The sequence below is a fragment of the Henckelia pumila genome, chromosome 1, assembly GCF_033568475.1.
Source record: "Henckelia pumila isolate YLH828 chromosome 1, ASM3356847v2, whole genome shotgun sequence".
Lineage (NCBI taxonomy): Eukaryota > Viridiplantae > Streptophyta > Magnoliopsida > Lamiales > Gesneriaceae > Henckelia > Henckelia pumila.
In genome coordinates this window covers 117,586,625-117,610,261 of record NC_133120.1, presented here as the reverse complement: position 1 = coordinate 117,610,261, position 23,637 = coordinate 117,586,625, and the positions used below count along the sequence as shown (strand labels likewise).

Below are 23,637 nucleotides of genomic sequence, written 5' to 3'. Positions count from 1 at the left end.
CTATACTTAACTAAAAGGACATCCTCGATGTACCATACTTACCCAATAGTTTTTGGTAATAGTGTTTCTGGGCAGCAACACTTAACACCTAAAGTCCTTCACCTTAACATTCAATAGCCTAGAACTCAACCCAAATTTAATCGAATTAGTTCCCGCTTGAAACGACATTTTCCTAGCATCCTAGGCTATTCCCAAACCCGTGACCCTAACCAAAACATTATTGTAACCCCATCTTATAACACCCTTCCCGGACAGCCCTGTTACGTAGCAAAATTCTGCTCATGTCCTTCCCACTAGGATCCTCTTTTAGACTTTCAACCAAAACTCCTCTAAATTTCCAGTCTATAACCTAACAACTTGACCTCCCCAAGACCCTACTTAAACCACTAAAACTGCCTTTCCCGAGCCTAGAGACTCAAAATGGCAGGCCCTGCCCCTGACCCTCCAAGACCGACCCTTGATCCTCACCCCAAACCAAATGCCTTGCTCGAAGCAGTCCCTGAACTCGAGCCAAAACCCAGCTCGCGAGAGTCCTGCCCCATGCCAATTCCCAGAAAACCCAGCTTCTACAACATCCGATCATCCGCCCCTCACCTCAAATTGCTAGCCAACTCTCACAACCTAGGTGTTACCATGTGAGCTAAGTTCTCACCCATGGTAGCCCCTATATCACCATCCAATCAAACAATAAAGCTCAAACAACGTATACCCCAAGCTCACGACTGAAACTCGAACAGGGGAGGGGCATTCACATCAACAAGGCAAGAAATCCAAGAACCACACTACAACCCATACAACACATGGGGCATAATACACATCAATCATGTGCAAAAACGACACAACAAAAATGGGCCTGGAACGATGCATAGAGAAAATAGAGACTTCGAACGGCACGCAAAAAATCAGAAGAATAAACGAGTTGCTAATGATAAATCCAAAATAAACGCAATGCAAGCAAGACACAAGCACACAATCATAATAATCCACTTGGTGGGTCAAGGAAGCCATTTTATTGCCTCGCTACTGAAATCGGAAAAAGGGGAGCTCGGTCGTGTGGAAATTCAGCTGGAAAAAGGGGAACTCGAGCAGCTCACCTGGAGGGGTGTTTTTGCCGGGAAAATGGCCTGCTGCGGCGACCGAAGGTTCAAGGAGAAGAGGAAGAAAGGATCGATCGCGAGAATGAAATGGAGGAAAAGAAAAACGAGATGGGGAAATGCATATGGGGGGAAATGCATATGGGTCGGGATTGGGCATGAGTAGAATCTTTAATCGCCGATGAAATTGGGTAAGTGCAAATCCCTATTGGGTCGGTCCACATATTTTTAAGTGTGTAGGAATAAATTATATAAAATGCAGTATTTTATATGGTGCGCGTAAAAATGTTAGACCCAGATTTCGCAAATACTCAAATTTGAAAATTTAAGAGTTAAATACTTAAATTCTATTTATCGGGTTTGAAAATGCTAATTTTCAATACTTAGATATTTTGATGCCACATCGATAAATAAAATATTTAAATAATAAACAGAGCGATTAAAATAAAATAATTTAAACAAACTTGACGAACGATTAAAAGTCATTCAAATAAATACACAAGTGGAATAAAACGTTTAAAATGACTCGAACATTTAAAAGTTTTTAATTAGATAAACTAGACATTTAAAATAATTTAAGACAACTAACCGCTAAATTTATGTTATTTAAAATAAATAAATTATACAATCGAAATATTTAAATAAATAAGCTTAATAATTAAAATCATTTAAATAACTATCCAATAAACTCGAGTAATTTTAAATAAGTAAATGAAATAGTTAATATTATTTAAATGAATGAACTAAATAACTAACATTATTTAAATAAGCATACTTGAATCTTTAAAATCTTTAAAACAAATTAGTAGTATAGTAGAATAATTTAAATGAGTAAACTTACACAATTAAAAAAATTAATTTAATAGTAAGTAAAATAAAGCCCTTTAAATAAATAATTAATATTTTATTAACACGTAATTCAAATAAAGAATTTTAATCAATTAAACTTTAAAATAATAAATCTTAACATTTATTAAATTTATTGTATGCAATTTAGTAGATTAAAATTTTAGATTCTACGTGTATATCAAACATGTCACAGGAATAATAATTTAAAAGTAAAATCAGCAAACAAACCCAAGTCTTTCAATATAATTAATTAGTTTTTTTTAAAAATGAATATCTTAAAAATAATTATTTAAGTAGGAACATGAGGTGGCTGGTTGGCCAAAAAATAGAATGACAATCTCTCTTCTTCTAATTTATTTATTTATTATTTTTTTTTTCGTTCGTTTGCATTGTGGAGTAGACATATGGTTGATATAACCTCAACAATGTGCGTGTATATGTATGCTACTATTTTGATTACAAAACTAAATATTCCGATATAATATTTAAATAATAAGAGGCATCATTTAAATTATTTGTAACAAAATTATAATAATCTATTTATCTATGTTATCTTATTATGTTACTATCTTATTAAAGAAAAACATAACTTACTAACCGAATTAAAATTATTTTGGTGAATATCAAGATGAAATATCTAAAATATCCTTTAAAAAAAAAACAAAATCTTTATCTCTATATATTTTATCTCTATATGAATCTCAATCTCAATCTTTATTTTATCTCCTCTCCTCTTCTCGATATAATTTGCATTCCATATCATCCAGGGCTTGGAATCCGTTCTCTTTCTGTGCTTACCAGTTCTTATCTCCTCTTCTCGATATAATTATATCAGCCAGGGCTTGGAATTCTATCGTTGGTAAGGATATATTCTGGATCTGAGCTTTGCTTTATTATTTTTTTACATTGGATCGGTAGCACCAAACACTAGATCTAGTATGTTTTTTTCCCCTACTCGCAAGGGTTATGTAGTTTTTCGAGCTTGCGATCAATTAATTTATGGTTGTGGCGTTGGTGTTCTTGCGTTGATGCATTGATTTTGGTGTCTTGGGGGGTTTTCTGCGAATTTGGTGATTTGGTTCATGTTATTGCTTTTGATATTGGTCTAGTAAGATTGTGGTGGATTTCTGTGGTCTATTGCTTTTGATGTTTCTAGTAGGATTGTATCTGTTCGATTGCAGATTCTTTTCTCGTTAAGATGGGTGGTCTATTGCTTTTGATGTTGGTCTAGTAGGATTGTATCTGTTAGATTGCAGATTCGATTCGGTCAATCACCCCTGCATGGCCTTTTCTCGATTCGATAAGATGGGTGGATTTCTTGATGTTGTGTTTGATTGCAGAATCTGTCAATCACCCCAACAGAACAAATGGCTGATGTTAGTTTATGGTTGTGGGTTGATGCATTGATTGGTGTCTTGTAGGATTGTGTTGGGTTTCTTGATGTTGTGTTTGATTGCAGAATCTGTCAATCACCCCAATAAAACAAATGGATGCTGTTAGTTTATGGTTGTGGGTTGATGCATTGATTGGTGTCTTGTAGGATTGTGTTGGATTTTTTGATGTTGTGTTTGATTGCAGAATCTGTCAATCACCCCAACAGAACAAATGGCTGCTGTTAGTTTATGGTTGTGGGTTGATGCATTGATTGGTGTCTTGTAGGATTGTTTTGGGTTTCTTGATGTTGTGTTTGATTGCAGAATCTGTCAATCACCCCAACAGAACAAATGGCTGCTGTTAGTTTATGGTTGTGGGTTGATGCATTGATTGGTGTCTTGTAGGATTGTGTTGGGTTTCTTGATGTTGTGTTTGATTGCAGAATCTGTCAATCACCCCAACAGAACAAATGGTTGCTGTTAGTTTATGGTTGTGGGTTGATGCATTGATTGGTATCTTGTAGGATTGTGTTGGGTTTCTTGATGTTGTGTTTGATTGCAGAATCTGTCAATCACCCCAACAGAACAAATGGCTGCTGTTAGTTTATGGTTGTGGGTTGATGCATTGATTGGTGTCTTGTAGGATTGTTTTGGGTTTCTTGATGTTGTGTTTGATTGCAAAATCCCCAACAAAACAAAGGACTTCCTTCCTCGTTTGCGATGGCTGTTGCTGCTGCTGTTCTCTTCTTGTTAAGAGAGAGAGAGAGAGAGATTGGCTGCTGAAAGGCTTCAACACAAGAATGAGGTTTACGAGACTACAACTGAGACAGTCCTGATGAGACAAGATATTAATGATAAAAGGCTGCAAGTTGGTTTTGAATATATGTTTAAATCATTCTTTTATTTTATTTTATTTTATTTTATTTTAATAGATTATGTTTTATTTTAGATTATGGAGCAGCAGAGGAAGAAAAATTTTTTGACTTGGGTCTTTGGTATCTTCAGAGGAGGAGATTGAATTTGCTATACAATTTTGTGGCTTTATGTCATCGGTCATCCTTTTTTGAGAGTTGCAAGATGTATAAGTATGATATATAATGGTTAATAGCGTTTTCGTTTGGAATTTGATGATACAATTTTATTTCATTCTAAATATTATAATTGACGATTTAAGCATTTAGTCATTTTTTTTATTGATTTTAATAATTATAATTGTAATAATGAGTTTTGAATTGGTTTGAGTATTTTATTACGATTATAGCAAAATAATTATATTTATGAATATATAGAAAAAAAATAATGTAAAATAAATATCAAAATAATAATAAAATTTTATTTTTGTCTTTAAAAAAATTGTTAAAATAACAACATCGTTTAATGTTTAGGTTTACTTATTTACAAATATGAAATATCGGTCAAACAGACTTTGTAAATAAAATTCAATCTTTTCATATTTATTTTTCATAAATTATTTAAATAAAATTATAATGCTTTAAAATTTATATATAAAAATTATATTCAATTTTTTACTAGACTAAAACGTATTATTTCTTATTCTAATTTAAAACAAATTGAACTGTATTAAAAAATTTTATTTCAGGTTGTATGTGAATTAAAAATTTTGTTCTAAAAATAATTTTTTTTATTACTTAAAATAAAATTTTAATATTAAAAAAACTGATATTTATTTTTTTAAAAAATGATTATTTGGTTCAACTTATATTCTATAGAAACACTAGAAACAAAATTGAGTTAACATGGTTCATCCATGATACCGTTTGGTATCATGGATGAGATGTACGATAGATGAATAAAAACATGATTAGATATGGATAAGCAACACATAGTTATGAATAATATGTTGTTTTGTATGTTTTTTATTTTGTAGGATTATTGTGTTTATTCTCTTAATTATCATTGTCAATTTCATACAATGTCACTTATATGACACTCATCCTCCACTAATACCATGGACGAAGAGGTATTTGTCATCAAACCTACATCTAATCTTATACCGGACCATGGGATATCATTGGGTTAACAAAAAAATGAGAAAAACATGAGATGAGTAAAAATTTGTGTCTCTTCCCACTTTTATCTCATGTACCAAACGGTACTTTTTTGGTTCAAAATTAAAACATAGTTATCTGTTATATATTGTAAGTTTTTGTAAAAAAAACTAATGCTAACATAAGAAATCTATATCCATATCTATATATATCTATATATATATATATAATAACATCTATATATATATATCTATATATATATAAAAGCAGAGTTGTTGCCAAAATTAGAAAGTTCCCACCAAAATGTTTGGTTAAAAAAGGAAATACAAGCTGTAATAATTTTTTTTAAATTAAAAATAATTGATTTAATATTAAAAGATATATGCCAAAATAAGGCTTATACACGTTTTCAAGATAATCTTGCCAATTCAACAATACAATTATTTCCTTATTATCTTTTCAATGCTAAATGAAATTTTTTATTTTTTCATGTATTGACATATATATATATATAGGGAGTTGATATTTACACTCCATTTTGTGTTATTTGCACTCCACTTGTGAGTAAATTGGACACATTTTTTACACATGAAGTGGAGTGTAGATAACACAAAATGGAGTGTAAATATAACTCTTATATATATATATATATATATATATATATATATATATATATATATATATATATATAAACAGAAAAATATACTTAAAAAAAAAGTACAATTTTTCCGCATAAAATTTCATTCAAAAAATAGTAAATGCATAAATACAAATAAAGATAATATTAAATTTAAAATTATAGATAAAGAGAATATTGAAAAAAAAAATTATATTACAAGTGACAGACATTTTTATCTAAAGATTTTAAAATACAGATAACATTACGATTAAATTTAAACAAAATTTAAAATAGTTTTTTCATAATGAAAAAAATTAAATTTTTTATTTAAAATATAGATTAAAACACGGTTGAATTTAAACAAAAATTAAAATAGTATTTTTCATTATCAAACAAAATTTAGTTTTTGGTTAATAAGACGGTTGTTTAGCATATATACATATAAAAAATGATATTATGAATCATAGACTATTGAATTTAAAATTTTTAAATGATAGATAAAAATACAATTAAATTTTAAAAAAATTTAAAATAGTATTTTTCGTGATCAAACAAAATTTAATTTTTGTTTTTAATATGATGGTTGTTTTGCTTATATGTAGATATACATATGGGCAGCACATATTCAAAAACAAAGATGATATTATGAGTGATATTGCAAAAATTTTAGATTAAATAGTTTATATAAAAATACGATTGTATTTTAAAAAAAATTTAAATAGTATTTTTCGTAATCAAACAAATTTTATTTTTTATTTTTAATAGAGTGGTTGTTTTGACCATATATATATATATACGCAACAAATATAAAAAAAAATGATATTATGTGGGATAAACAATTTATGAAATTTTTTTATAATCTATCTATACAAAAGCATACAAATCTGTTAAAAATAGAAACTAAAGTCTGCTCAAAATTTCTTTCTAAAGATAGTAGAGACATTATTATTTCATTTAAAAATACATGTATCAAACTTATTGTAACATCTATAAGCTATTCTAGGAGCGTCTATACAGTTAGGTATTATTTTTTAAAAAATAAACTTTTAAGATGTTTGGATGAACTTCTTTTAAACAACTTAAAGTTGTTGATATGTTTAATATTGTGAGATCTTTTTATTGTCAAAATTATCAAAAAAATATAATATTATAAAGGTAATGTAAGTAATTACATATACACAAAAATAATTTTATAATTTTATCATAAATTTCTATATTAAAAATAAAATTATTATTATTATTATATTAGGTTAATGCGAAAAATGGGTGGTTGTTAATTTTTTAGGCTAATGTGAAAAATGGGTTGAGGACATTTAACAAAATATACAAAGATAATATGGAGAAGTAAATATTAAAATAAGACCTTTCTAAAAAAAGTAGGGGTGAAGCAATTTTTTTTAAAAAAAATCATCTTATAAGATGTCAAACAACTTATTTTGACATCTTATAAAGTGTTTTTTTAAAAAAAATATTTACCAAAAAAAATTTAAAGAGCTTATAAGATCTCCCAAACACCCTCTAACCACAATGAATTTCAAATGATTCCAATATTCTAAGAATTTGAAATCCGTTGTGATTAACTCAATTATAACGTGCGATCGGTTTGATCATTTTTTTTAAAGAAGATCGATTTGAGCAACGTTCGGTTATGAAAACATTGGTGTAAATAAATATAAAATGACTTTGAAATTTTTTTTTTGTGCAAGTTATCTAAACAATGAAAATAAAATTAAATCCATAGATTTCAAATCAATTTATCCAAACTCAACCTTAATTTATTTGTATTTTAATTATTTATTCAAACACTCATTCTTACTAATTTTTACAACTAATTAATAAAAAAAAACACACCGTGCATCGCACGGGTGGAATACTAGTATATATAAAAGCGGAGTTGTTGCCAAAATTAGAAAGTTTTCGCCTATATGTTTGGTTAAAATAGGAAATACAAGCTGTAATTACTTTTCTTAATTTTTCTTAAAATTAAAAATTATTGATTGAATATTAAAAGATATAAATTCAAAAATATAATTGTTTCCTTATTATCTTTCCAATGCTAAAGGAAATTTCTTATTTTTCCATGTATCAAAATTAAAAATAAATATATATAAATATATAAACAGAAAAATATAATATACTTAAAAAATGAAAAGTATAATTTTTTCGCCCAAAATTTCATTCAAAAAGTAGTCAATGTATAAATAAAAATAAAGATAATATTAAATTTAAATTTATAGATAAAGATAGTATTGAAATCTGGAAAAATATATGATATTACGAGTGATACACAATTTTATCTAAAGATTTAAAATATAAATAAAAATACGATTAAATTTAAACAAAATTTAAAATATTTTTTTCATAATTAAAAAAAATTATTTTTTTATTTAAAATATAGATAAAATCAAGGTTTAATTTAAACAGAAATTAAAATAGTATTTTTCATTATCAAAAAAAATTTAGTTTTTGGTTAATAGGGTGATTGTTTAACATATATACATATACATGTCAGAGAATAAAAAATGATATTATGAATCGTAGAATATTGAAATTTGAAGTTATAAATTTTAAATTAAAGATAAAAAATACAATTAACTTAAAAAAAATTAAAAAAAGTATTTTTTGTGATCAAACAAAATTTAATTTTTGTTTTTAATATGGTGGTTGTTTTGCCTATATGTATGTATATATATGTACAACACTTTTTTTTTTTTAAAGAATGTAAAACACATATTTAAAAACAAAGATGATATTATAAGTGATGAACTATTTAATCTAAAAATTTTATAATATAAAAATACGATTATATTTAAACAAAATTTTTTTTTTATTTTTAATATAGTTGTTGTTTTGACTCTATATATATATATATATATATATATATATATATATATATATATATATATATATATATAGATAGTTCTTTTATGGTGCCCAACACTATATGCCCACTTCATACCCACCATGTACAATAGATGAGTTGACCGGTACAAATCTATTAAAAATAAAAACTAACGTCTGCTCAAAATTTATTTCCAAAGATAGTAGAGACATTATCATTTAATTTAAAAATACAAATAAAAATATGATCGAATTTAAAATTATAAATTATGATAATACTGATTTTTTTTTATAAAAATATGATATTATTAGTAATAGACTATTTAATCTAAAAATTTTAAAATATAGATAAAAATATGATTAAATTTAAACAAATTTTAAAATAGTATTTTTATTTATCAAAAAAATATTAATTTTTGCTTTGAATAAAGTGGTTGTTTTGATGCATATATAGATCTACGTAGAAGATATTTTATAAAAATAGTTGATATTATTTCGAGTTTCTTTCATTTTGTTTGAAAACCAAACTCGATTTAATTCATCGGTACTCAATATTTCAAGAACCGATCTATTGTAGTTCAAAATATTTAAAAGTAGTATTAACCCCCTGTACACACCGTTTTCGATCCTAACATATATATACTTTAAATTTCTAATTATTATGTTTTAAGTTGGTGTACATAAATATTTCAAATATGGGAAATATGAATTTCTTTTGATTGATTTGGTAAATAGGTAGGGAAATAAATGGGTAGAATACTAAGATTTTGCTTGCTAGAAAATAGAAAATAAAAATATTCATAAAATAAAATTTTTTATTAAATCAATCAAAGATACATGTGTCAACCATTTAATATATGTAGCATAGAGTGATGTGCAGCAGATGAATCTTGACCAAAATGTTTTCCCCATAATATACTTTTCTTGCAATACCATTATTTTTTTAACGAAACAAAATAAAATGCAATAAAAGAAAATATAAAATATTAAATTCTAAAATTATTTTAATCTTGTTATAATATAGTTGACACGAAAATTTATTTTATATGAACAAATATTTTACATCCAAATATAATTTTGGGATAGTGCTAAAATTTTTGGTACATTAGAAATACAATAAAATAAATAGTCGATCTATAAAAGAGTCGTCCACATGATAAGTATGTGAATGTTTGGATATAATTGTTGTAAGATAAAATTTTTAAAGTTCGAAGAGATATTAGCATTTTGATTTTGCATAGGGGATGTTGACGCATGGGAGGGTCGGATGATATTATCCCTAACGTCTTGCTCAAAATTTATTTCCAAAGATAATAGAGACATTATCATTTAATTTTAAAATACAAATAAAAATATGATCGAATTTAAAATTATAAATTATGATAATACTTATTTTTTTTATATGAAAATATGATATTATTATTAATAGACTATTTAATCTAAAAATTTTAAAATATAGATAAAAATATGATTAAATTTAAACAAATTTTAAAATAGTATTTTTATTTATCAAAAAAAATATTAATTTTTGCTTTGAATAAAGTGGTTGTTTTGATGCATATATAGATCTACGTAGAAGATATTTTATAAAAATAGTTGATATTATTAGTGATAGACTATTTTATATAAATATTTTAAAATATATATAACAATACGATTGAATTTAAACAAAATTTAAAATAAACTTTATTGTGATCAAGTAAAATTAAATTTTTACTTTTAATAGTTGTGTTGTTTATCAAGAAATAATGGGTGAAGGACATTTAACAAAATATACAAAGATAATATGGAAAATTAAAGTAAATAAGATCTTTCTAAAAAAAAGTAGTGGTGAAACAAAAAATTTTTCAAAAAACTGATCTTATAAGATGGTAAACAACTTATTTCAACATCTTAAAAAATGTTTTTTTTAAAAAAAAAATTTAAGCGCTTATAATATATGTCAACATTCTCTAACAACAATGAATTTCAAATGATTTCAATATTCTAAGGATTTGAAAACAATGAATTTCAAATGATTTCAATATTCTAAGGATTTGAAATCCATTGTGATTAACTCAATTATAGTGTATGATCGGTCGGATCATTTTTTTAAGAATACCGATTCGATCAGCGTTCGGTTATGAAAACATTAGTGTAAATTAATATAAAGATGATTTTGAATTTTTTTTTTTTTGTGTGTGTAAGTTATCTAAACAATGAAAATAAATTTAAATTCATATATTTCAAATCTTTTTATCTAAATTTAATCTTAATTTATTTTTATTTTAATTATTTATTCAAACACTAATTTTTTACAACTAATTAATAAAAATAATACGCCATCCATCGCACGGGTGGAATACTAATTATATATAATATCACACTAGAGCAAAAAAATTTGATAAACCAAGTTATAAATTATTTCCTAGCTCTAAACCAAATGCAACTAGACATCTGATCTAAACCAAGTAAATGCACAAAACCCGACCCCGAACCAGTGGAAACAAGTTATCCGGCAAGGCATTGATAGTTGTTCATTCGCTCACTCTGCAAGTGTCTTCAGAAACCGAGGGCGATTCTGAAACCGAATCGAGATTTTCACGAGAAGGAGACACCTCCAATCCCCTCAACTCTTCTATCATTTTCAACACATAGTCCATCTTCGGCCTTTGATCAGGGGTAGCTTGTGTACAAGACAATGCTATCTGCAACAGCCCCACCATTTCTTCTTCGATGTCTTTATACCTCATAAGCTCCAAATCGAACACCTCAGCCGTCCATTCTTCTCTAACGACAGACTGAACCCACCTAGGTAAATCAACAACCCCACTGTAACCCGAGGCAGGACCATTATTTTCAACAGCTGAGGGGGATTTTCCTGTCAGCAGCTCTAATAACAGTACTCCGAACGAATAAACATCAGATTTTTGGTTTAGTTTACGACCATCAAGAGCTGCTTCCGGGGAACGGTAGCCATTGGATTTTGGGACCAGAGAAGGTGAGGCAAAGACAGAGAGGCCGAAATCGGATACTCTGGCATTGCCAGCTTTGTCGATAAGAATGTTCGTAGATTTGATGTTACCATGTGTAAGTTTAAGGGACTTGCATGGGTTATGAATGAAGGCCAATCCTCGAGCTGCTCCAGCTGCTATCTTCAATCTTGTGGTCCAGTCTAATGGTGTTCTTCCGGGCCCTCTGTTGCCTGTAAAACATTCACACACACACACAAAAACAATGATGCATGATGAACCAAGGTATCTCATTTATTACGTAGTAACGGCTGCAACATGGTTCTTGGGATATCCGACCCCATCAAAAAGCATGAGAACAAACGGCCAAATAACTGTGGATAATAACTATAGGGGTTGTGCACACAATAAATAAAACCCCCAAATCAACGGCTACCAGGAAAGGTGTTTCAGGCAAGCCCAGGCAGACAAAGGTTACATGTAATTTTGAAACAAACTAAAATGCTTGCCTTAATTGTTCCATACAGGGCGAGGCGAATCAAACAGCAGAAGTTTCCAAGAATGAGGCAAGATTCAGCTATCAAGGGGGGTTTCAAACAAGACCACGATGCCCAATAAAGTGGAACACTAACCTTATAAGATGCCATGAAGAAAGAACAAGAATAGCTACACAACATAAGCAAAGACAACTAACCCCTCGATCAAAATTTTTAACTTTTTTCCTACAGAAATATGCCTACTGTTCAGTCTAATAATAGGATATTTTTAGAAACATCTTGAGTCCAAAGTATATAGACTGAATTGCTGAAACATAACACTGTGTGGCAACTATCAATTATCTTGTAAAGCCAATTTCGACAACATGAGAGTGAAATGAAAAAACATATCATATCAAGCAGCTTATCATCTCCCCATGACCCATAGGTACGTATCAAGATCATAACTTTGTAGTACCAAAAGCTTAACTAGTATGATCAATTCAAAAGGTACAAAAAAAATTTCTTAGTCTCCAACAAGTTTTGAAAGACAACTATCATCTTCCTCTACTTGATTGAAGCAAAGCAGGTCTAGAATTCAACCAAGAGAGCTAAATTGCATTTTCAAGAAGAACTCAGGCAAGTTACATTAAAATACATGCATACAAATTTCTCAACAAAATTTATTTCAAATCTGCACATTCAGAATGGTATGAGAGGTAGAAAAACTTACCATGGAGCAGCCAAAACAAGTTTCCATTGGGCATGTAATCGTAGACAAGCAACTTCTCATCCCTAGCAAAATAGTAAGCCTTCAAGCTCACCAAATTTGAGTGCCTAAGCCTCCCCAGAATCTCCATTTGCTGCTCAAATTCCTTCTTCCCATTCACATTCAAATCTTTCAATCTCTTCACTGCCACCACATTCCCATCATCCAATATAGCCTTATAAGCTGTCCCGAATCCGCCTTTTCCAAGCATTTCGGCTGAAGCCCGCAGTAAATCCTCCAGTTCAAACCTCCTCTCTCCGTCAAAGAACACCATTTTGCCCCTCTCATTCCCCTGCTGTGCAGGATTTGGGTATGGACTCGAGGAGTACACTATTTTCTCTGCGTCTGACCCGCTGTTCTTTCGAGAAAGCAGTTTGTGGGAATAATTTCGCCAGAAATAGCAGTACAGAAGCAAGGAAACCAATCCCAGAACCAAAACATCGCCGAGTATTATGACTATTATGGCCAACGAGCTGATTTTGTTCCGATGATTATTTCCAGATTTAATTGGTGGCCTAGTTTCCATCGGCATTGCCGTCGGAGATGACGCTACAGTCGTCCTCGGGCTCAGCGGCGACGCCATTGCCCCGCCGGAGCGGCTTGGGTCGCTGGAGACCACTTTACATTTCTCCAACGGCGGCCCACAAAGAACGGGGTTATTCAAAAACGATGATGCCGAAAAACCAGCCAGAGAAACGGGAATCTCCCCCGTTAGCCTATTACCGGAAACGTTAAAATCCTGCAGATTCGGCAGGCTCAAACCCGAAATAGGACCCGTGAACAAGTTCTCTTCCAGCTTCAACGTCAGCAAATGCGTCAACTGGTTTAAGCCCAAAGGAATGCCACCCGAAAAATTGTTGTAAGACAGATCGAGGCGATATAGTTTGGTGAGCGAGACGACTGAAACCGGGAACTCGCCAGAGAACTTGTTGTGAGAAACGAAGAGCAGTTTGAGACTGGTGAGGCTCGAAAGATCCGGAATGGGACCCGAGAACCCGTTTACCTTCAAGCTCAGAACCCGGAGCTGAGTCAAAAGAGTGAGGGAATGCGGGAAGGTGCCATTGAAGCCGAAGTTCTCAAGAACCAAACGGGTAACCCGGTTACGAAGGCATGAAACCCCGACCCACGAGCTCCTGCATGGGTCGGTTGAAGAATTCCAGGAGGTCAGAACGGCGTCGTTGGGGTCAGCAACGGATTTAAACAGAAGAAGGGGTTGGATGTCGGAATTTCTCACTGCGGCGGCGCAGTGAATGAGGAGGAGGAGGAAGAAGGCCGCGGCCATTAAAGGGTTTGCTGCCATTGTTGGTAAAGATGTGTGCTTGACTGTGTGAATGAGTGTTAGAGAGAGAGAGTGAAGGCTGTTTTGCAGGTGAGGATTGTGGAGAGAATTTATATATTGATATCATACTATATAATATATCTATATCCAACAGAAAGAGGGGTGAAGAATGGAAAGTGAGATTAGTGAAGAAATAATAAAGTGACCACTTTATTTTAAAAAAAACTTAAATATTATTCCTTTGAGAATTTTTTTTTTCTGACTGCAGTTCCATGCTTTGATAAAATTCTTTGGTTAAGAAAACTCGCTTTTGAATAAAACGACATTTGTAGTATTTGTTTAATAAAAACAAGATTAGTTGCATTAAGTCGTAAAAAAATACATCATAAATTAAAGAAGGTCAGAGCAAAACTTGTCCTTCACAACTACTCAAAAAACTAGTCGTCTTTTGATCGCTTAGTTCGTTGACAAAAGATAAGAAACAAAAGCCAAAGGTAGTTCCAAAACAAAAAATCTATGATCTTTTAGAATCAAACCCATTCTCGAAGCATCCATCGACGATGTCTTTATAACATCAATAGTTACCAACGCATCTGACTCAAGAATTATGTTCGAGAGATTGATGTTCTTTAGCAAGTAAGAGTCTCTCGAATACAAAGAGTTTCCACAGTTAACGGTTGATAACCTCCAAAAAATTTTGACAAACACAAACATGAATGACTAAACCACGAGAATCCCTTACAATATATCCATAGCCCATGCAAGAAGGATCTAGAAAAACTGCTGCATACATATTGTTGAGCATTAAGTTTGGTGGTTTACTCCGGCCTACATTCTCTAGCCGAGGAGATGAAATGTTAGAGTTTGTACACTATTGATGGGTCCTTGAGAAATGGAGTCCATAGCTGACTGAAATGTTAGTTAATTATAACGTTACTTAATTATTGAATTAATGCATTAAATGTTGAAAATAATTACATTACATAGACCACATTCTTCTTTATTGCATTAAAATTATGTTGTTTTTCTCTTAGGCATCGTTTGATTTGGGGTATGGTATAAGTAATATATAAATAAATAATATAATGTAATAAAAATAAATAAGAAATGATAATTAAAATAGTATTGGATTTGATTGATAGATTATAGTTTATTTGATTTGATTGATTAAATTTTATATAAAAATGTTAAATAACTATTTTGTCCTTTTAACAATAAATAAAATAAAAATTTTATTATTTATAAGGGATAATATAGTAATTTAAATTTAATGATTTGATTGATATAAGATAAATAATTAATGATTTGATTGATGTAAAATAAATAGTTAATATATGGATAAATAATATGATGAGAAGAACGTGGGATGAGATGAAATGAGTTATACATATATTAGTAATATGGTGAACAAAACGGTGCCTTAGTGTCTAGTTGTAGGAATAGGTGAGTGCTTGACTAATATTTTACGTAACAAAGAGCATCAAAAAATAACGGTTGTGGATTTCATTATCATAAAAAATTATCTTTTATAGTTTTTTTTTTAAAAAAAAAAAACAATATCTTATGTATTATACCAGATATTTCACAATCAAGTGGTTAATTTTCGCCCAAATGTATGAAATATTGAATTCTTACAAACTGACATGAATGAATCGAAATGACAAAATAATCCAATCAATTGAACTACTTGAACCCAACGGTCCCAAATGTGTATAAAAAATGATTCCAAACTTTGATTTCTTCAAGTTATTCCATATTTCTGATTACAAAAAAAAAAGTAATAATTGAAATAGGATCGAATTGACAAGTTATTCGATATTTTGAAAAAAAATTAGTACTTAATTTATGAAAATAATCAATTATATGGGAATTAATTAAATCATCATTTTTTTTCTTCCACGATTAAACATGAAAAACCAAAAGCCATATAAGCTGGTCGTACCGGTGTTCAATGTAGTAGGGTTGGGGAAGACACTGGCAATCCATGTTTGCCACTTTCTATGAAAAGGAGTGCTATAAATTGGGAGAGACATGACAAATCCTCTCCCAACTATACCCTTTAAAAAAAACAAAAAACTATCAATTCCATTCTATTTTTGTATGTCATCCTATCTAAATCAGGATGCAATTTTTTTGTTTGTGTATCCTCGCTACATCCGATATCTGAAAACCCATACAAGAAACAATAATAGTAGCTAGAGTTATGAAGTGAAATGGAGGGGCTCCGGAGTCGATATCATCCAACTTGATCGAATAAATTTGAGACTTAATTTGAACCGGATTAGGATTAAGATCGATAGATCTACTAAACCTAATGGACGACGATCTGTCATCTTTCATGTGGCCAAAATAATACGTCGCTTGAAACGTGCAATATCGAGGGGATTGAGAGTGTTGGATCCAAGCACAGAAAAATAGTGAATGTCGGATGCGTCGAAGTTTACCCAACAAAATTCTCTTTGACGCTCAAGTCAACCCAACTCAAAAACAAAAGCTAATAGCGAAAACTTGAAATGCCAAAATGAACACTTATGTATAATGGTGTTGCTCACTCGCTTCCTTCTTTTGTTATTTTTAGGGGTGGTTTTTCGGTATATCGTACTAAAAATATTAGTATGAAAAAAATTCATACCGATACCGATAGCAAAATTCCGAAATTTTGGTATGAAAAAAACCATATTGATACCGTATAGATATCGAAAAAAATTCGTTATTTATACCGAAAAAATGTATGTATATCGAAAAAAATTTCGGTACAATATGCCAAAAATTCGGTATTTTGATTAGGGATGACATACAAATCGGTATACCAAAATTTTTGGTACATATAAATAACATACCGATTATACCGAAATTTTATGGTATACCGATATACCGTTTTATACCGAAAAAAATCTTATATTTTTTAAAAAAATTTTAATTTATTGTTTATAAATATTATATATTTTTATTTTTTAACAATAATTTCGGTATTTCGGAATACCGTATATACTGAAATTTTAAAATGTCATACCGTTATCATACCGAAAATTCGGTAAATTCGGTATTTTTTCGATACGATATTTCGACATTTTGATATTTTTTCTCATCCCTAATTTTGATCATGTATGATAGCTCTAGTTATTTCCTCACTGATCCCTTTTGTTTGATTTTCTGGTTGATACATCTTTCATTCAAAAAATAATAATAAACTTCATCGATTAAATATTAGACTTGATTCTAATGATCCATACTAATTTGGGTTATGACCACCAGTCTCTTTATTGAAGCAAAAACACTCATAAAATCACTTCTAATAATACACTCCGGGCTCGGCAGGAGACAGGCATAATGCCAAGTTCGTGGGGGAATGGACAAAAGGGTAAATTTGTCCCAAAGGTACAAATGTGATGGACCACAAAGAGGGAGGTGCACCTGTGACTGATAACGGAAAAAAGCTGGCAATAATGCTCATTTATATTTTGTGTAATATCTATCAGGTGTCATAATTATTATTGTGCTCAGAGCAGTTGCATATATTGCTAGTTATTTTGTATATACAACATATAAATAAATTATATATTATAAAAAAATCCAGTAATTAATATATTTAATATTTATTGGACAAGGCTGTTAAATTATTAAATAGTTATGAATATGCTGTTAACTTATTATATATATATGTCATTTAGCTACACATTTTTAATTATATGTCTGTGTGCGCGCGTACAAAAATACATTCTGAAAGTATTCTAGTTATTTTCTCTTACACCCTACGACACACAAACAATTTTGTTATATTCTTGAATATCAAATTGGTTAAAGAAATATCTAGCTAGTTATATACAAAATAATGATAATTCCTCAATTATTTATCTATGAGGTAATTAATTATTAGTCATCCAAGAGAAAAATGGTTTGGGATTGAGTATTTTTCTAAATATATATATACATATATATATATATATATATATATATATATATGAGATCGTCTTACGTGTCAATTTTATTATACGAATATCCGACTCGACACGCACGATCCATGAAAAATATTATTTTTTATGTCGAAAACTATTAATTTTTTACTATAGATATGAATCAGATTGATTTGTCTTGTGTGTACTTTATATAATGTATAGAAAATAAAGGATAGTGGGAAAAGTGGAGAGAACATGGGACTTGAGATGAGAAATTGGATTTAAAATCAGTCATGTAAATTATTATATTGTCATTCAATTATTTTTATCAATAAATAAAATTGAATGATATTTTAATCTACACATATAAATTACCAAATCAGTTATTATAAAGGGTTGATGCTTTATTAAATGGCAAGATGTAAATCATAAAACAAAAAAATATATATATTTAACTTTAACACATCCCAGAGCCCATGAAATAATGAAGATCCATTGATTTGCTAGTGTCCCATAATAAAGCGTCCATTATCTTTAGGAATCCTCGAAACTGAAAGCAACACATGAAGCTATGATTGACTCAATTTCATGTCTTCTGCCAATAATATTTCAAAATCTTTCACACTCTTGATTGTCTAAATCATATGATGAGCTATTTCATATATTGTATTATATGATAGGGAAATATTTAAAAGAAAAACTCACTATTTCTACTGTTAAATTAGAATTTGTCATCTTAATACTTGCAAGTGTTTCTTGCGAAAAATAAGAATTTTACATCCTCAAATTTTTAAAGTGTTCGGGTGGTGGCAGTTAAAATTTATCGTGTTATTCATATCTTTTATTGTATTAATTAAATATATTATAAATCTTTCTTATTTCGCTTCACGATCCAAAGTTCCAAACGATATAATACATGACTGATACACAAAATTATGCTTCACGATATGATCACTTTTGAAAGGAATATTTTATTCCTTAAAATCATCCTATTTTGAAAAAAAGTTTATTAAATATCTTTTGCTTTTTTTGGACATGAAGTAATCTTTATTTATGTGATTTATTTTTTATTTGCGATATTGATAAGCTGATTAGAATATTTAACATGTCATATCTAATATTTATCTTTCTTTATTTGTGTAGATTTGATATGATCAAATCAAAGGAATCCTACGCCTACAAGAAAATATATTGAAGAAGGATTCTTGGTCTATTTATTTGAGATAGGCGTTTACAAGAAAGGAGAGATAGAGAGAGACCGTGAAATTTTCCAAGAGTTTCATACACGTACATTGGCAGAAGGATTGAAGATCTTTGAAAGCTCAAATCGGTCAAGGTTACTTGATGCTTGAAGAACACTTGAAGATCATTGATTGAAGAGTGTTTCGACTATACAAGTTTTTTGCATCAAGATTTTTAACTCCTTACTCTATTTTATTTATTATATCTTGAATAGAATTTTTAGGAGTTATTTTTATGGTTTATTTTCTCGATTGTTTTGAGAAATTGAATTTTACAATAATCACTAGTGTTAGGGTTTGTAAAACTCTTTGATTTTTTTTCTAGTGAAGTTTTGCCCTGAGGCGCTGCAAGAGTATTTTATACTCTTGCTTAAATCATATTGATTCTATTTATTTGGTTGCTTATTTATTTTATTTACGCTTTAATTTTATTCCGCTGCAAGTTACTCAAGGTGTTATTGTAGGTGTGGTCAACATCTTGTGACAACACCTCAAACAGTTTATGTGCAACCCCTATTCCCTTACAAGTGGCATCAGAGCCATTTCTTGATACACTAAGAACTGATCTTGGTTTGTTTATTTTATTACAGGGAATAAGATGGACTCATCGTCTGTTGCGAACTCGTTCCTGAAACCTCCGGTCCTTGATGGCACGAATTACGCACTATGGAAGAATAGAATGCGATATAATATTAAGGCTATGGATGTTCTTGCTTGGAAAATTATTCTGACTGGTTGGACTCCTCCAAAGACGCTAGATGAAGATGGAGACTACATCATCAAGCAAGAAGAAACTTGACTGCCGAGGAAACACAAAGTTCAAGCTACAATGCTAAAGCACTCAATGAAATTTTTGCAACTGTTGATATGAGGATGTATGGAATCATAGCTGATTGCACTGTTGCTAAGGATGCATGGGATGCTCTTCAAGAACACTGTGAAGGGACTGATAGCATGAGAAGAACAAGATTGAGATTGTTAAACGCAAGATTTGAAAATATCAGGATGGATGAGAATGAATCTATTACTGATTATGATAAGAAACTTAGGGAGATAGCTACAGAGGTACATGCTCTTGGAGGACCTATTGCTAGTGAAACTATGGTGAACAAGGTTCTTCGATCCTTGCCTAAAAGATTTAATGGGAAGATTTGGGCGCTTGAAGAAATTAAAGACACTTCAAAGATGAAGATGACTGAACTGATTAGCATCCTTCAAGTTTTTGAGATGAACAATTCAGAACAAGATAATGATAAAGGAAAATCAATAGCCCTTCAAGCCTCGAAACCCTCATACGAGGAGTATGTTCAATTTCATCAAGAAGTTCATCAATCTGACTTGGAAGATGATTCGATCTCTCCTATGACTAGGAAATTCAATGATTATCTGAAGAAGATGAAAAAGTCAAGAAAGACGGATCAAAAACTCAAGGCTCCAATGTTCTCTAACAAGCCTTTAAGGATTACTGGACCAGAACAATCACCAAGGAAATCTGTTGATACTCCTAAGCCTCGACTGATGTTGGAAGGGAAGAAGAAGTTTGTGTCAAAGAAGTTGGACACTGTTCAATGTCATGCTTGTCAAGATTTAGGACACTATGCAAATGAGTGTGCCAACATGCTTAGGAAAGGGATGAACACGTCCTTGAGTGATGGAGAGTCTGAAGAAGAAGAACAAGAAGATGAAGAAAGTCATATTGCCTTATCTGCCCTACTGAAGAGCAAGAAAAAGTTTCAAGTCAATCCTTTAGGTGTTGCCACACCTGGCCGCAACATCTCCCAAAGGTCAGTTTGTTTGAATCCTTCATTACTGATAACATGTGTGATAATGATACAGGTGAAGAGACAATGTCTATGGAAGAAGCTCGGATGATGTTTGAAGAACTTCATACTGATTGGGTTGAAAGGAATAAGATGAATACTATTCTTTCGAAGAAAAATTCTGATCTAAAGGCTGATGTGTCAAGACTGGAAGTCATGCTGAGTAAGAAAGACATGGAACTAAGCCAAGTGAAGAAAGAACTCGGAAAAGCAAATGCTACATTGGCCAAGTTTAATTCAAGCACTTCCAAGCTCGATTCGTTACTCATGATGGGAAGAGATGGTACGGATGTTTTAGGTTTTGAAAACAACATATTTGAGGTTGGTGAAAGTTCGAAAGGTCCTGTGTTTGTCAAGAAAAGTAGCAGTGCAAAAAGCTCAAGCAAAAAGTCCTCACCAAGTGATCCTCCAAAACCAAAGCCACAGCCTGCTGCCCCTTCAAAATCTAGAAGGAAACGTAAGTACATCTGTCATTACTGTCATAGACCAGGTCATATAAAACCATATTGTTTTAGGCTGCAGGAAGACTACAGGTATAGATCTGCATCGAAGGTGTTGCCTAAGGTGTTGCCAACACCTCCCCACAACATCCCTAGAAACAGATCTTATGTAAGAAATATTTGGGTACCAAAATCTGATATTCAATGTCATATGATTTATACTGCTTTGAGAACTAATATTTCAGGTGCATGGTACTTTGATAGCGGTAGCTCTCGTCACATGACAGGTTCCAAAAAGTTTCTCACTGACTATGTTGAACAGAAAAGTGGAAAAGTAACCTATGGTGGAGGTTCAAAGGGAAACATTGTTGAAAAAGGAACTCTGGATGTTGCTGGTCTGCCCAAGCTTCGCAATGTGCTTCATGTTGAAGGATTAACTGCAAATTTAATAAGCATAAGACAACTTTGTGATGATAATTTGCATGTGCAATTTGATAAGAAATTATGCAAAGTTTTTGATGATTCAAATTTGTGTGTCATGACAGGTACAAGGTCATCGGATAACTGCTATCAACTCAAAGAAGAGATGTGTTAGAACCTAATGGGGGGGATTTAGGTTCTATTGGCAACTTAAGCAATTTAAAGTGATTATGCAAGTACGCAAGCGGAAGACTTAAACAATCAAATAATAAGTGCGGTAAATAAATGCATAATGTAAATAAATCAATAAAAGGGATAAGAGATGTTTATGGAAGTTCGACGATAAATCTTCTACGTCTTCCCTTCTTGGTTAAGTCGAGTAACCAAGGATCCACTAGCACTTCGAACGTTTTGGCCTTGATGGCTCCAAGGATAGCCTTACAACTTGACACGATCACCGCGCCGATACAACTCAACACTCTTGGCCTTAAGGGCTCCAAAGATAGCCTCAACACTCGTAAAATACACTTGGCTTCACACACAAGTGTTTACAAAACCGAGCAACCAACTCACAAACAAACAACCCTCGATTTTACAACCCCGTATACAACTCGATATGTGAATATATTTTGAACACTCAAAAGGGGCTACAAATTGCTCAACAAATGGCTTGAATAATGCTTGAGAGGATTGAGAGACTTGAAGTTGTTGGGATATGTTGAATGGCCTCGGAATGCCTCCTTTTATAGCTGAAAATTCTGCATCGATCGAAACTTCTGATCCCTGCATCGGAGCTTCCGAAATTTGAATTCTGAGACACGCGGGTGTACTGGATCAGAACGTCCGATTCACTTTGGAGCTTCCGATCGGCGCAATAAATGTGTTGTCGAGCAAAACTATTCCGGACAAGATTATCAGGCGGCCATTCAAGATCGGAACGTCCGATCACGTTCGGTGCTTCCTATCTGCTTCACTTCGTTGCCTCCGATCTACTTCCGAACAATATAATATTCTTAGAAAAGGATCGGACCTTCCGATCATAGATCGGAGCTTCCGAACTTGTTCTTCATAGCTTCCGTTCTTCATTCCGAACAATATAAAACTCCCTGAATTAGATCGGAGCTTCCGAACCATGATCGGAGCTTCCGATCTACCCTTAGCTTCCGAAGATGCTTCTGATCATGATCGGAGGTTCCGATCTCCAATCGGAGCTTTCGATCTCGTAGCAGTATACTTCTTCGAATTTTGTTTCTGATCTTGAGTATGAATTTAGTCTTAATTCATCTTGAAAATTTTAACTCTGTAATAAGCTCAATGTAAATATTAGTAACATTTTAACCTAGTTTTGTTAATCATCAAAACATAGAGAAATAAGACTTGTTAATGCATTAAAAACATTAATCTCATAATTCAAGATTTATATGCGTTTAAGGCGTAACAATCTCTCCCTTTTTGATGATCACAAAACTTGGTTAAAAACAGGAGATAAAATATACGATAATCATAAACAATTTTTATAAGCAACAGAGTTTAACGGATAAACAAATTTTATCAGATAAA

The 23,637-nt window shown here is 31.1% G+C and overlaps 1 protein-coding gene and 1 long non-coding RNA gene across 2 annotated transcripts; one reads left to right on the top strand and one right to left on the bottom strand.

Moving 5' to 3' along the window:
* Positions 1–2,661: 2,661 nt before the first annotated feature.
* LOC140876162 (uncharacterized) lies at positions 2,662–4,477 on the top strand. Its single transcript, XR_012148691.1, has 3 exons — positions 2,662–2,802; positions 3,960–4,184; positions 4,266–4,477. It is a non-coding gene; the product is annotated as an uncharacterized lncRNA (long non-coding RNA).
* A 6,677-nt stretch (positions 4,478–11,154) lies between these two features.
* Positions 11,155–14,368, bottom strand: LOC140874785 (probable leucine-rich repeat receptor-like protein kinase At1g68400). Its single transcript, XM_073278180.1, has 2 exons — positions 12,946–14,368; positions 11,155–11,969 (listed from the first exon to the last, which is right to left on the bottom strand). The coding sequence occupies exons 1-2, from the start codon at positions 14,279–14,281 to the stop codon at positions 11,302–11,304; spliced, it is 2,004 nt and encodes a 667-aa protein (XP_073134281.1). The 5' UTR covers positions 14,282–14,368; the 3' UTR covers positions 11,155–11,301.
* Between the last annotated feature and the right edge of the window lie 9,269 nt (positions 14,369–23,637).

Excerpts from the sequence above, each read along its gene's own strand:
- LOC140874785 (XM_073278180.1), bottom strand. The coding sequence starts at position 14,281 with ATGGCAGCAAACCCTTTAATGGCCGCGGCCTTCTTCCTCCTCCTCCTC. Across the intron at positions 11,970-12,945 it reads CTTGTTTTGGCTGCTCCATG|GCAACAGAGGGCCCGGAAGA; the intron begins GTAAGTTTTTCT and ends AATGTTTTACAG.